The following is a 15,847-nucleotide window of genomic DNA, read 5'->3' as shown; positions in this document are numbered from 1 at the left end:
GGATTTTTTTTAACCTAGTTTCTTTAAATTGGTAAAGCAAAATACTTAAATTAATCCAAGTGGGATTCACTTACTATCTTTTCATTTTTTGTGTTTCTGTCTTGTTGATATTTTCACACTTCTTGAAGTGGAGGAATTTAGGAAACGTTTTATAAGTGAGTGATCAAAAAGCACATTTATTAAAAATGTAGGCATTTCATCTCCTATTCTTGAGAATATTGTTTGAAGGCTTTGTCGCTTTTGTTTAGCGTATTTCCATATTTAAGTTTAAGGTACTTTCATGTTTCACCTTAGGAGTACATGAGTTACACAGTGTCACAGTGATCCAAAATCAGTTTTCTGACATTACCTGGCAGTGGAGATAACACCATGGACAGCGTATTCCATGACAACAAGCAATGCATGAAAGTATGGCCTATAGTTGTGTACAGTGTCATCATTTTCATATGCTGGTGGTTCTCTGCATCCTGTATCACATGTCCAGTAGAAAGGAACCACCTTAAAGTAACCTTCAGACCTCCCTCTGAGGGTTCCTGATTGCTTTTTTCTGGGGATGAGGATGAAGCTAGGCTGGAGGGGGAGCCTTAGGAGCCTGATTTGACATGCTTCTACACAAAGAGATCCTACTCAAGTGGAAAGCTTGAAAGGGAAAAATGCAACTGCTAAGATGCTGACAGTACTCAGAAAATTCAAATACTAGCCCTACTGCCTGTGCTTAAAAAGCGTAAGCAGCAGCGACTGATGATTAAATGGCTGCACCAAGCTTTGATCTGGTTTTGTGACACTGATGCTCCAGTGAGGATTAGGGCGTGTACCCTGATCTCAGATGCTCTGCAGTCACGGAGAAGTCCCTGTCCTGACGTTTCCTCAGTGCAGTACCCTGAAGACTGAATTAGAGAAGGAATGTGTGACATCGTGACACATGTGAACGAAAAAGAGGATAAGACAGCAAATGTGACAGTACAGAATGCTATCAACAGGAAACTGCATGTTTAAAAGACAGAAGGTATCTTGTTATCTTGGCTGTGATGTTGTATCTCCTGCTGGCCTGCAATGGATGACAGCTCAGGAAAATCCAAACGTTTAGTTATGTTTGTCCTTTCAAGTGCTGAATCACATCAGAGGCTGTAACATCCCCAGCATGGTGGTAGGAGAACAATGTGCTATTGTTGATATTCTTTTGGATAAGACACAAAACCATAATCTTAACCACAGAATATTAAATCACCTCTTTTGGCATGAGTAGATAGGTTTACTAAGGGCCCTAATCTAGTTCTAATTTGCATTATTGTCTTTTGTCTCTCTATACTCTTCCTGTAGTTTTCCTTAGATTTGGTCCTGGTTTCTTCTTTTCTTTGGAATATAAATAATGGGAACAAACTATGCTGTACTGATATTTGAACAGGTTCTTACTTTCAGGACTATTTTCTTTTTAACGAGAAGGGAAAATCAGGATCAAGTATACCACATGTGTAGTTTCTCAGTATTTTACCAGAGTTATTATACAAAATCCAGTGTAATGACTGATTATGTCATTACAATTAAATAGTGTTCTACATGCATGAGATATAAAATACAGACAATCATATGTGCAGGGCAGTTGAGATTAAGATGTTGTAGCAGAGATTTTTTTTCTTTTAGGACACTTCCCACTAGCACACATAATATTTGAAATCTTATGTATCTGAAGATAACCAAAGTGCTGAAAGAAGTGAGAGCTTCTCTGTGCTTGTTACAGGATTACCCAAATCAGTGCCAAAAAAAAAAAAAAAAAAAAGAGAATATGGCAGATTTAAGATCTTTTTTACATACTGTATGCTGTATTCCAGGTTCTGATCCTGCTAAAAATGATTCCTTGAAGTTATATGACAATTTAAGTGTGATGTTCATAAAATTGCTTCAGTGTTTGATCCTTGATTGGGGTGCAGTTTAGATAGTTTAAAAGAGAAGCATGGAATTTGCATGAATTATTGAATGAAATTAAGATGGAGGAATGTTACTGAGGCTGCCCAGGTGTTTTCTCTGCCTGCTATACAGCATGAAATGAAATGAATTTAAGTCATCTTTAGATAATGGCCAAAACCTACTGCTTATTTAAAAGCAATTTATATAGCGTTGCTTGACCTATGATTGAAAATCGGATTTCTCATTTTGAAGAGTTCAAATAAAAGCTTAAAAGGGTATACAAAGATTTATTTTTCATTTTCAAATTGGGAAAACTGCTACCATCTGCAACTCTCTTTCAGCTGCACTTGTGTCCATAATTTCTTATATAAGAAATCCAAATGTGTCTAGGGAAAGTGCTCCTTCAGTAATGCTTGTAGGTCATCCATGGAATTATACTAGTGTTACCACAGACTGGTATTTCCCCCCTAATCTCTACCAGAGATATGGAAAACAGCAAAGTGTAAGAAAGGAAGTGGAAAAGAGGTGATATCAGAGAACATTTCCTCCTCATCTTTGTTTCCTTCACCTTCCACATTTTCTTCCTGCTGTTGCTTCATCATCTTCTAATCATCTCCAGTTGATTCACCTTTCATCTGCATTCCTCTTGGCTGATACATTCCCTCCTGAAGTAGGGTGTGATGGTAGCCAACCACTATGAGGTCAAAAAAAGAGGGTCCTTTTTGGTAGGTGGATTGTAACTGCACTCTAAAGGATTTGGATTTATTGCTTTCTTCTCCTATGCCCAATAGTTTCCCCAAAAAACAGAGATGGTAGCACCACCACATTCTCCTCTGGCTTCCAAGAGAAAGGTTTTACCAAACTCTATTGCTTCTTCCCTGCAGTCCTACAGCTAATAACCACCGTGCTCAAAGCTGCAGCACCTTGGTGCAAGTTGGATCCTTCTCAGATAGAGCTGTAGACTCTCCGTCAGTTTGGGGATGAATTTGGTAGACTAAACTCACAATCATGAGGGGGCAACCATGCTTTTCTTGTGCAGGTGCAGCACTGGGAGGGTGCAGGTTAAATGACAAGGTGCACTTGGATCAAGATGAAGTGTTCAACAGCAGCCCTGTCTAGCAATACTAGCTCTTCCAGTCTTGGCTGGAGGCCATGGTGGGCCAAGTGGTGGACTGGGAGGAATAGGCCTGAGGCTGCTCCTCTGGGATTCTGGCCCTGTCCACTGATAGCTGCCTCCCAAGCTCATTTCTGCAATGGGAAATAGCTCTGCTTTCTCTGGCCCTGTCACGTTAGAGCTCATCAGAGTGATGTAAATTCAGCAACTGCTGCAAAAGATTTAAAAATAAATGCAAACTAAATTAAGATCTCCAGGCAGGGGGTGGGGGGGAACAGGAAAGATATAAAAAATTTTTGTGTAAAATATTAAAAATAAAATCAGACTTTCACTCACATACCTGAATTTACATTTTTGCACTTGATGACTTTGGTTGCACAGAAAACCCAGAATCTTGGAGCTTGCAAAATGAGTGAAAATAAAACAGGGAAATATTTTCCTTCTCCTCTTACAGTTTGTCAAATCGTGTATTTTTATGATTATAAATAGCTAAATCAACAAACTTTTACTGACCGGGGATGTTAAGCACACTTTCGTTGTTGACTTTCAGAACTATTTAAACTCCTGAGTGCTAAAAATTAGAATTCCCTTTGGGAAAGCTTGTAGCTTTCAGTGGAAAGCTGGGTTGGAGTCCCCAGTAAGAAGTAGTTAATAGGTAGGCTGTAGTGACTCCAGCAAAACAAGATAATCAATTCCATCTGCTTTTCTAATTAATCACCCTTATTATTGAAAGTCAGGGACATCATGAATTTGCACATTAAGTATATATTTTGAAAAAGAGGAAGAGAGTTTTTTGCCTCAGTTGCAGTCAATTAGTCTGACTTCTCTCTTTTCACCTCTCAGAGAAAACCTGGGACCAGCCACCCCCTACTCAGTAGCTACTCTCTGCTCCCCAGGCACCCTGTGCTCCAGTGGCAAGGACAACAGGCATCCTGATTTTTTTTTTTTTGTTTTAACCAGTTTTGCTTGTTCTTGTCAGAAAATGAATAGTTAAAAGGGATGAATAGAACAGTCTGTTTGGGACTTCAGTTTTCCAAAATAAAATATGTAAGTGAGGGAAAGGTTTCATTCAGTTTTGGCATTGCTTTGTTAAGTCAGTTTAAGCCAAGAAAGATTGTTATTCCACACTGTTTGCCGATAGTAGAAAGTTTACATATCGAACTGCTTTTTTTTTCTTGAGGGAAGAAAAAATCAGTATGAATTTAAGGGACGGATCTCTTATTTGCTTTGCTGAAGAGATTGTTCTGTTAACAACTCATCGAGAAAGAAAAAAAAAAAGATAAACAGGATTAACTGTTTACTTTAAGTGAGCTGAAGTCGGGTTGTTTTTCTGAAGAAGAACACAATGTACTGTTGTATCTGGTTTCCAGAGTGGTGTTTATCATAATTCCTCCTGCAGTGGTTGGTAGAGTGCTGGGAAGGCTCTCCGCCCACTCGCAGCTCGCTCCCTTTCCCTCTCCCATTGAGGCCTCCGGCCAGGACTGCGAGATGGAGCGAGCTGTCCTGTGTGATCTTTACTGCCTGACATGAGCTGACATTGACCGAGAATAAAATAACAGGGGCCGTTTCCTAGAACTCTCAGTGGACTGCTGAGAACTGCTACCATAACTCTTGTAAACACACGGCATGCACACACAAACACGCTCCCTCTCCCTCATTTAGAAACACACCTAGGAGAGGCAGCCACTAGCGCAGAGTAAAGGAAAACAGCGTGAGCGAAAAACAGAACCGGCAGGCCCTGCGAGAAAAGGGAAAATTGCCTTTCTGCTGGGGAAGGAGCCCCAGCAAGATTTCACTTCTGCTTTTCTTCTTTGCTCTTTGCTCTGCCCTTGACTGTGATGAATATTATACTTTTCTGCTAGTTCAGTGGGGTGATGTGGTATTGACACAGCAGAATGTCTTATTGAATACATCCGCAGCTGTGTGAGAAATACTTCAGTGTTAACTATATTTCATTTACCTTTCACATGCCATGGGAAGTGCATGTGCAATGCTATGCTACAAAGAATATATTTTAGGATGTTCTGTGCCCACTAAAATGGACAGTTATTTTTTTAATACTCACTGTATGTTAGTTTTTACATAAAATCTTCTAGGACCCCATTCATGGTCTCTGTAGTTCAGAAGTAAATCTGGTGAATCCACAAATAACACAATCTTGAAAGATCAGGGACCCCAGTACTGCTGCAAACAGTGTTCTTGCTTTGTTCCAGAAGCTGTAAAGCCCTCAGTGTGAATTTTGCAGGGTGAGTATATATATATATATATATATATATATATATATATATATATATATATATATATATATATATATAGCCTCCTACTGATACTGCTAACTCAAATGGGATCTAGCACACATAATAGACTTTGTGGACCAGCCCTCCTAGATATAATCATATTATTCAGCTATTGCTTTCAGATCACCCTTTGAAGACAGGACTTTTATTCTGATTTTTACGTATAAGGAACTGAGGCGTGGAGGAAACATAGCACGGCAAAGATGATGTGACACATTGCCAGAACCAGCAACCGAATGCTGATTTTCTTGGAAAGGAGGGTGCTGAGCACCTTGCAAGAAAAGATCTTTTGGCAGCACCCTGCCAACTGTTGGAATTCTTGGATGCCAAAACAATAATTACAAAGTGTTGAGATTAAGAAAATAAACAAAGAACCCCTCCTCAGATTCATAGATAAGTACTTGAAATGACTGGGTGGTAATTACATGTTATATTTGGAACATGATTTTTCTATTGGACATCATCCATAAGAAAGACTTGCAGTTTTCAGCTGAGCCTGTAAGTTTCCAAAATATACATTTTTACTCTTGATTAGTAAATCATGACATACAGGAAAGTAATAATTTCTCTGAATTGTATACTGAAATAAACAAGGGATTTTTAAAGGGACTCCATGCTGAAGTAATGGTACACTGAGGACCCTGAGGAGTGTTTGCATCATTATTTTTTTTACCAATGCAGTTAACAGCACAGTGAGTCTGAAACAAGATGGGGTGATCTGATGTACTTGCTTTTTTGTTACTACCCAAAATTGGCTTTATTTACATTACAAGCTCTATGGAATGAATCTTAGCAGAAGGACTGTGAATTACATGCTACATAGTGTGGAGATGCCAGGGGGATAAGGAGGCAGGAAGGCCTTATTGCTTTGTTGAGGCCCAAGCGTTATACAAACTTTTAGGCAGTACTTAGGAAGTTATTTTTCCTTAACTTTCTGTGTCTTCTAAACGAACTATCAATATAAAAATTGACTTACATAGCATAATTACTTTGGATTTAAACTATGAATGTAGAAGAATTTCAGTACTCATTTTTGAATCTGACATAAGCTCTCCATGATACTGAAAATATTTTTTGTAGTGCAACTATGTGACTGTTTGAAATTACAGCTTAGGCTCCATATTGCGTTTGAGTGGATGTCAGGAATGTCTTTTTATCATTTTAAATGTTTTGTTTACTTTTGAGAGAAATTCTGTGTACACATAAAACACACACATCAGCAGTTTAATTCAAAAGTGCACTTAGAGACAGCGTCAGCTGGGGAGTTTAAAAAGTTCATTGGTGCCACATGGAAACTTTTTGTAAGAAATGGTTTATGCTGAAAAAATTGTCACATGTGAAGCTGTGGTTGTCATGGCGAATACAAAAAGCTGGCGTTCATGTTACACCAATTCCTGACAAGCTGTATGTAGTTCCCACCAGGCAGGTGATGTTCCATGTTTTGAGTGGGAACATTTACAGTGCTGTGGAGCTCTGTTCTCTGTGTGCACATTCTACATTAAAAAGGTATCTCTGCTGACACATTTGGCTCATGCAGGTCTCTTCCTACGCAGAAAAGCCCTTTCCCACAGAAGTGCTGCTTCTTCAGGCCATAGACAGAAAATAGTAGGTGGAAGGATTAACCTGAATGAAGAAATGGAAAAACAATCAGCAAGCGGAGAATCATGAAAGACCTTGTGGAAGTTGCATTTGATTTTCCAGTCTGTATTGAAGTGATTATTCAAGGAAGTGAAAAAAAAAATAAGCAGTTATTTTATAACCACTCTCACTCCTTTTTTTTTACAAATGTATAAAATTGTAAATGAAAAGCAAGGAAAATCCAAAATTATGGACTTGGTATAGTTACTGCAGTGAGTTACTTGCAAGCATGTTACAGAAATCCTCTATTAGGAAGTGCCTGCAAAATAAAGTTTCCTTTCCTGAGACCAGAGAGGCCTCTGCTACATATTTTCTATTGGAGATGCTGAGATAAGACTTGTTCATTTCCCTGGTGATACTCTGACATGTGCAGTTTCCACCTATACTTCTGCCAGGTCCAGAGCTGCCTTCTCCTTTCTTTCCTTCTGGACTCTTCTACAGTTGCCCAATAAAAACATACATGATCACAAACTGTGCTTTTCAGTAATTTTAAACCTCCAGTTTTCAAATTACCACTCTTTATGTCATCTCACTGCTTCAAACAAGAACACCAGCCTGGGTGCTAGAAATGTCTGTACTTGGAGGGAGTTATGACCAGGATTCTTATTCTAGCTTGACATTCCCCTTAAAAACTGGAAACGGTGCTTGTGCTTGTGTTTTCCTCTGTACCCATGCAGAGAAGGAGCTAGTTATCACCATCATTAATTTGTATTTGTATTATTCAATCCATAGTTATATTCTGTAGAGCTTCACTCACTATTTAGTGACAGCAAATAGTATGGATTTTAAGCAGAAACCCCTGAATCTTGTGTCTCCCTAAAGAAGGCTACGAACTTGTCAAAAGGGAGCATGAAGCAATGGATGATGTGGTGAATATTGTTCTTTTAATAGAGAAATTCTGCTTGTGTTACAAGGGGGTAGGGAAGATGGATGGTTGTCCCTGTGCTCTGAGCTTTAATTTTTCTGTTGCAGTATGGGTATGGTGAATGCAAGGAGTTCATAGGGTAGGGAGAAATTAAATCCCAGTAGGGTGGTGTCCTGCAGGTTACAATTTGAATCTGAGCCATATTAGGAGGAGTTAATCAGCTCCACCTTGAGACTTGACCAGACAAGTTGCTGAATTGGAGTTGTGTAGGTAGTGTTGTGCCTCTGGTGATGAAGGGAGAGGGGGTTTTTGTTTATGTGTGTTTATGTACGTGTGCTTTATGCTTTGCTAGGACCGCACCTCACAGAGATAAGAAGTCCTTCTGACAAACAAAGCAGCAGCAGCTGTCTCATGGATGGTTCAGATAAAGAATGAACAAATATCAGAGCTAATACAAGTCAATTAGTTTTCAGACATTTTCCCATTCCCCTCTTTCTCTCCCTTCCAAAGAAAGAGCAACTAATGAAGTCGCTGCAGAACTCTGCAGAGGTGACGGTATTTGCCTGGCCATCTTGCTCCTCATGCTGTACTGCACAGCTTAGCTGTGCATGGAGAAGAGCCGCTGTGGGCCACACAATTGTCCTCCTACCCAAGGGTAAAACAATTATTTGTTGATTAAGATCTGTTTGTGACAAATTTCTGCTGCTTGTTTTCACAAGACTCGGTAAAGGCAGTACCTGTGTAATCAGTCCATTCTGGCCTCCATGCACTTTCATCTCCGCTGCAGGAAGATCTTCCTTTTCTTAGTCTTTTCCACTAGCTGCTGAGGAGGCTGGAGGTAATCAAAAATGAAGAAGGTTTTTGTTGCCCTTACCTCTCCAGAAAGTCAGCTGCCTCATACAACGCAGCAGTATGGAGGGGTATGATTTTTCTTGCATAAAAAAGTAATAGTAAAAGAAGTGTTTACCCTTTACCCATGAAGAGTGACTAACTGGGAGAAGGGCATGGCAGTAATCCTGTAAACTTCTCCAGATTTCTACTGTGAGACATTTTGTCCTAAAGATCAACACAGTCATAGAAATAATGCAGAGTAATCAGTCTCATCTTCCCCCGGCCCCCATCCTTGCTCCTGGCTATTAACAAATTAACAAAATCTTCCCAAGCTTTTGCATGAGACTTACTGTGTCATTACTCAAAAAAAAAAAAAAAGCTAATCTCTGCCTCAGTTCTTATCATTCCCTGTCTTCGCCCCTTTGTTATTACCAATGCATCATACTTCAACTTTTCCTTAGTCTGCTCTCCCACATTTGCTTCCCTACTGGCTTTCCTGCTACCCCTTACTCTTCTGGAGTGAATTCTGCTATTTTACATGAGAAATTTCAATTTCCAAAACCATATCTTAAACTGAGGTCTAACACAGTGTTGCATCCTGTTGTCCCAAAAATAAAGATGGCCATTATTTCCTCCACACACAAGCACCACTGATTAAATTGGAGATGTTGCCTGTCTTTTTTTTTTTTTATCAGTTCATTACTATACATACTGACAGGGCATTTGTAAAGGTATGTTTAACCTGATTAACTGATTCAGTACAAACCCACATTTTATGAAAAAAAAAGTGTTTGTGATAGATGTGCACTAAACAAATGCTGAATTCCTGGGGGGGGCAGATACTAATTTTGGCTTCGCAACTTGTCTCATAATTTAGATGTGGGATTTTATCCTGGTAGTGAGCTTCAAAGGGGGAAGAAATCATGGGACAAGCTGTTGCTTAAATCACAGTTAGACTTTCTACTAAAAATTAATTTGCAAGCACATTTGCTGTAATATGAGAGCAACACTGCAACATGGGAAAATAATACACATGCACTTTTCTGGGAATGAAGTGAAATCAAGGAAAAAAACAGTGCTGGTGAGGAAGTTAAGGTCGTGAATCAACAGCCTCTGTGTGCAGCTGAACTACTGTCAGTGATGCTGACAGCATGTACAATATCCATAAGAACAGAACCAATTTTGAAGAACAGGAGGGTAGTTCTCCAAGTGCATCACTGAGTCTGTTGTGGGATACAACTGGTTTTATCATAGTCATTAAGAAGGAAAATCAATTGTCACCTGTCATTAAATACCTATGGCATTTCAAGGTTTTATCATCATTCATTCATACTGTTTTAAAAGAACAGTGAAGGAGGGACCATGTGTTTGTGAAGTTCTCTTCATGGCGTTGGTTTGGGATATTCCTCTTTTAGTCTGAAATTGGGCATCTGAAGGTTATTTGTGAAATTCTGTCTTCCAAGTGAGTGAACATATGCATTTCTTTTTAAACGCATGTTGCAGAGAAATCATGGCTATCTTTTGGATACTGTTAGAACAAGTGTAGTACAGTGTCTGTCTGCTCATGTGTACAAACCTGACAGAACAAAAGTACTTGGAATCTGATGCTATAGGTTCTGCTGCCCTGTGTTGCTTCATGATGCCAATAATCATGAATGTTTTTCTAGTGTGAGTGGGAACATTAGTGGTAGGAGCCTCAAATTACACAGTTCTTCAGTGCATTGAGCTTGGTCATAAGATGACCGTTCTCCCATCATATGACCTGAGATGTTGTGCTGCATCTGGACAACTGGAGTGAGAGCTTCGAGGAAAATACATCCTTGTCTAGAAGTGGTACTCCATGCACACAGGAGTTTACTTCTGCAGAGTTAATTTTCAAGGAACTCAGATGATGATGATGATGATGATGATTTGGCTACAGAATTTTTTTGGTCAGATCAGTTTCCTGTCCCAGCCATTTATGCTGCCACCACAAAGGGATGGAAATCTGTGGCCAGGGATGTGGGGAGTTGAGACTCCTATGTCTGACAGAAACCATCTCATTGCTTGACTTAAAAGGACCTGGAAAATGCACTTTTAGTGACTGATGTCTTCAGCACCAACCAAGCTAATTTTATTTGGGCAATTAACATGTCCCAGAGGATTTAATATGAACCTGGTGCCAGCTAGTCTGGAACTTACTTGTGTTCAGTTATGTCTCACTAAAGATATGAGAAATCCCAGTGATCAGTTAAGAGACTGCTGAACTGATCTGATCTGAGCTAACTCAGTTGCCCCTTCCTTGCTCCAAGATATGGAGGCCTAATTTTTCACAATTAACAGTCAATGTTTTGTTAACATAGGCAAAACTGTTTGCTTTGTTTTTCCGGTTCCCCTCAATCTGATTTTCAGAAATGTCCAGAGCATATGAGCTCTGGTTTTCCAAACAAAACAGCATCACAAGGAGTTTCAGTCAAATCAGTTAAAACTCAGGGGAGTTCTTAACTGATTGCAAAGTCCTGACGTGGAAAGCAGCAGGCAAATATAGTTTTTTTAGTTTGTTTTGGGTTTTTTTCTGGTGATGACTCTGTTTGTATGGGACCCTCGTAGCTAGACATATGGGGAAAACACGGGAGCCTTTGTTTGTGTCCAGTCCTACCCCTCCCTGTTCCTTAAAACCAGCACCAGAGTCTGAAAAATGAGGACTCTTAGCTGGTGCTCTCATAACTGCTGATGTCTGAAAGCCTTTGGGGTTGTGTCTTATGTTGAATACAGCTTTCTTAAGGATGTAAGCCAAAGTTAGACAGTTGATAACAAACAAGGAAAGTGTGATTAATGGTCTTCCACATACCTACTTTTCCAGGCAAAGAAAATACATGAATTTCTTCAATGTAGGAACTAATTTAATTTAAAATGCAGTTTATAAAGATATAATGACTACTGTTGAATGCTTTCAGGATGTGTGTATGTTACACGATGTGCTCCAAAAGCAGTTGGAGTTGGCTTGCTGTGAACAATGGTGCTGCTCTGGGGAAGGTAGTTTTGGCATGAAATGAACTGAATTCTGCTCCCTAGTGCACCCCTGAGTTTTATATAGAAATAAAGATGCATGTGCTACCCTCAAAGGAAATTTTTACCTCCCTTTGAAAAGTTTCCATGCTTAACTGTCTCTTTCTGAGGCAATTAAACCCATCTTGTAGACAGCAGCCTCCTTCCTCCAGCCCTGCATGACTCATGCTATCGTGGCTGCTCATCTCAGGTGCAGAATCTTGTGAAATGCGTTTTTGACTATCTAAATGTATGACATCCACTAACTTTGCCTTATCTCTTACAACAGTAATATCTTCTCAAGATGCCAGCAAGTTGGTTAAGCAACACTTCCCAGCCTTACAGCCCCCATCTTCCATAGATTAATCAAATTGTTTGTTTAGCAGGTTCTTTAATTACCTTCTTAAAATAGTTTCTCTGGGCTTCCTCATACCCAATACTGAATATACCAATTTGCAGTTACATGTTGGGTTTTTTTAAAAAGAAAAATTGATGTTTCACTCTTTTTTGCCTCCTCAGAACTCTTTCTTAAAAAAAAAAGTTATAGGAAATGTAATGCTTGCTTTGCCAGTTTCAGTGTTGGTGATTATTACTTGTGAAATATGTTGCTTTATTTACTTCTAAGCAGAATTTTTATATTTGTACACACGTGTATGTTTCTGTCATTGCACTGTCTGCATTGCAGAAATCACCTTAACTAAGGCAAAACCTCAACTTTCTTTCTTTATAAGTACACAAACTACATAGTGCATAACAGTTAATCCATCTAATCCCCAGTGCAAGCCTTATACACTTTGTTTCAGTCATGCTTCTCTATTTCATGGCTCTTTTATCTCCTGAAAATGTACATGAGAAAACCTTTAATGAAACAAAATCTCTTGGTTTTGTTGATATGTCGTAGAGCATAAGCCTTGTCCTGAAGTTTGTAATACAGTTTTCAGAAATTTGCTCACTGGTTTGAAGACAAGCCAATGAGTAACAGAGGAATGTTTTGCAGGTTATGCCTCCTTGTCCAGGATGCCTATGGCATGTTCAGTGAAGTGCAGCTGCAGTCCCTGAGTTCCACAGATGACATTGAACAGTATTGCAGGAAATGGGAAGGAAAATTCTGCTGCTTAGCTGGAATGAAAATTTTACAGAGAGCTACAAGAGGAAGGTGAGAACAATTAATGGGAGAATGTATTGGCTGATGTGGCAGGCAGAGATGATCTGCCTTTTTATTTATTTCTGTGACCAACATTCTTTGAAACAACTGAACCTGTCTTTGTTCAATTAAATGTCCTTATTGCTACTTTTGGGGCATCCAGTTGTACTTGACCCCCCTGTACTCCAAAATAGCATAAATAAGCTAACGCACAAATACACCCTTAGCAGAGAAAGGAATTGCTGTATGCAATATTTAATAAAATGTGAGTGGTTCCTTCCTCTTCAGTAGATTCAGAGACTTAAAAACATTAGTTCACCTCCCTTCTATTACAGAACTTTTTACTAGAGTAAGCTTTTCTACAGTGCTGCCCAGTATGGGTTGAAGTTTCAAGCACAGGCTTTCTCTGACTATATGAGAGTTTAATTCTTTTAAGTCTGTATGACTTTAGAACTATAGTTTGTTTCTTAAAAAAAATATAAAATCCTATTTTGAAATAAGAATGTCATCAGGTTTATAGAAAAATCCCCTCAGGTAAGTAACAAATTGACTTACGGTACCTCTCAGATTTTGCTTATTCTATGGTTCCTTTTACATTCTTTGAATAAAACAAAATAACTTCAGTCTGAAAAAAAAAATTAAATAGTTAAAGTATCTTACAGAGTATCTTTCTAGGGAAAGTGATACAGTGTTCTCATGGGGACCTATATAAATATAATTAGATTGGTTCAGTTCTCAACATAATTTATTCGTACAAGCCTCCGATCTAGATAAGCCTTTGCTATTAGAATGGCTATGGTATTTCTGCTGACACTTTTTTTCCTGTTGAAAAATGCTGTTTCATCAAAACCAGAATGTTTCATGGAAACATTATCTATTTTGGAGACAACTTTGTTGGGAAGATTTTTTCAGGTCCAGAGGGAGTGAATATTCTCTACTCTCATTCTCATTTCATGAAAACTTTGAGAAAGTCTCATTTTTGTTTCATATTGGAACAAAAACAAATTTCAAAGCCTTGAAATGTTTAGCAAAATGGAATTGTTGTTTTCCAGCCAGCCCTATTCAGTATGCTTTTCTTTTTATGTACTTGCAGTGTTAATTTTCAGATCCTTTGGATTTCAAATCTACTTGCATTTTTATGGACCTTTAATAACAAACACGTCTTCTTATTTAATTTTTTTGTTGGCTTTTTTTCTGAGTTACATTTTTTCCAAACAAATTAAATAATGGCTTTGGAATTCTGGATACAAATGAAGTTTTACAACTGGCTGCTGGTGCTTCCAGTACTCTGCCTAGCTAATAAGAGACAGACTTCTTCTAATGTAAATTCTGTTTCAAAGCAGCAGTAACTTACTTCTGGCTATTCTGAGGATGATTAGAAGACATACTGCTGAAAATGCTGGTGGCTCAGCTGGAGCTGTGCTGGTGGTAACCCTGCTAGGGAACATTAAAAGAAAATGGCTAGTGTAGCTTCGGGGACAGTGCAGTGGTTAAAACGTGATTTCATTGTACAAGACGGGTGGGTGGGGGAATTGTTCAGGGATTTATTTTTTTCTTAATTGTTTTAGCCTAAGTTCTGCTTTTTAACTTTTTATTACTTTTAAGTGTTTGGGACACATTCTAGGTGTGATGGAAACCACAGTAAAGCCATAGCTGAAATGAATATGAGGGAGTACTTATTCGCAGGGAGCATAATTAAGCTGTAGAACTCATTGCCACTGGATAAATGGATTTCCAGAGCCAGTGGTATACCAAACACATGATGGGATGTGCCTGTGAGTGCCCAACCTTGGCTTGCAGCATATGAGTGAATAAGAACTATGTGGTCTGCCCTGCAAGAAAGACTGCTGCCTCTTTTTTTTTTTTTTTTTTTTTTGAGAACACCAATTACTTTTTGGAAGGAGATGACTTTTAAACTGTTTGTTTCCTGGAGTCTGACAGTGGCTTTTAAAATGGATAAAAGGGAATAAAATATAGGAAATACAAGGGAAAAATAATTACTTTTTTCCTTGTGCCTTTGAAGCACATGATCTGGAGAAAGCCAGGAATGGCTAATAAGATCCCATATGTGCATGTTGTCCCACAGTCACATGAATTGTAATCGGAGACAGAGTGCTTCCTCCATCCCTCCATGAGGCAGAGGAGATTTGCTAATAGATACAAGAAGTTTTCAAGGATTTTGCATCAGTGGACCACTGCTGTTGTTCAGAAAATTTTCCAGGCCATCATCCATCCTCATCATCAAGTATCTAATGTTTAACATCATTCCAGTAAATGTAATTTGAAAATCACTGTTGTTAAGCTGAAGTTGCATTTCAAGGGCTAAAAACCTATAAACCTGTAATAAGAAGCATTTTACATTCAGGCAAAAACCTGGCTCTAAGCATTATTTGATCTTTGGAATGGGCCTCTACTGTTAAGATGTGCTGAAGACTAAACCTATTTCTTCTCCAATAAGAAAACATTTGTGTTCCAAAAGAAAAGTGCGATAAGAACTTATACAACCATATCCTGTCTTGATGAAGATCAGCCCTGTAAAAAATTGTAGTAATCTTTCATTGAGAGAAACACTGTTAATGTTGAATATTGATTTTGAATACTCATATGCTCTAACAAGTACATTTGAGCCAACATTTAATTCATAGCACGCTGTACTATCTGTTGGATTTTCCTCTAAAGTAAGTAGACTCTGAATAGAGTTCAACAACCAGTGTTAAGTTCTTCTGAAAAATTTCTGCATTTTCAAATAAAGTTGGTTTCTGTTGTTTGTCATTTTAAACTTTCAAATGTTAGACACTGAAATGTGAAATCTCTCTGTATGTCTGTAGTGGTCACTATTGTGCCTGAGGGTTTTCATTCTTTTTTTTTTCCTCTTCTTTTTATTTAAGTTTCATGCTTCACTGGCCTCTATTTCTCTCCTTTTTTTTCCTCTACTCTTCACTGTGTACTTTCTCTTCGTTTTGCTTTGCCCTCAGAAGAGGGGACCACTGCTAACTGATACGTAAGTAAGTGTTTCAACTGCTAGA

General features: G+C 38.6%; 1 protein-coding gene across 1 annotated transcript in view; it reads left to right on the top strand.

The window, feature by feature from the left end:
* The window catches only part of SPIDR (scaffold protein involved in DNA repair), a 198,626-nt gene that overhangs the window by 159,079 nt on the left and 23,700 nt on the right, over window positions 1-15,847 (top strand). The window contains 1 exon segment of the mRNA XM_032682155.1: window positions 12,675-12,833. Within this exon segment, the coding sequence (XP_032538046.1) occupies window positions 12,675-12,833 (159 nt within the window).

The sequence above is a fragment of the Chiroxiphia lanceolata genome, chromosome 1 (assembly GCF_009829145.1).
Source record: "Chiroxiphia lanceolata isolate bChiLan1 chromosome 1, bChiLan1.pri, whole genome shotgun sequence".
In the NCBI taxonomy this organism is placed as follows: Eukaryota; Metazoa; Chordata; class Aves; order Passeriformes; family Pipridae; genus Chiroxiphia; species Chiroxiphia lanceolata.
Note: the sequence above shows the minus strand (reverse complement) of the source record. Positions and strands in the feature narration are given on the sequence as shown.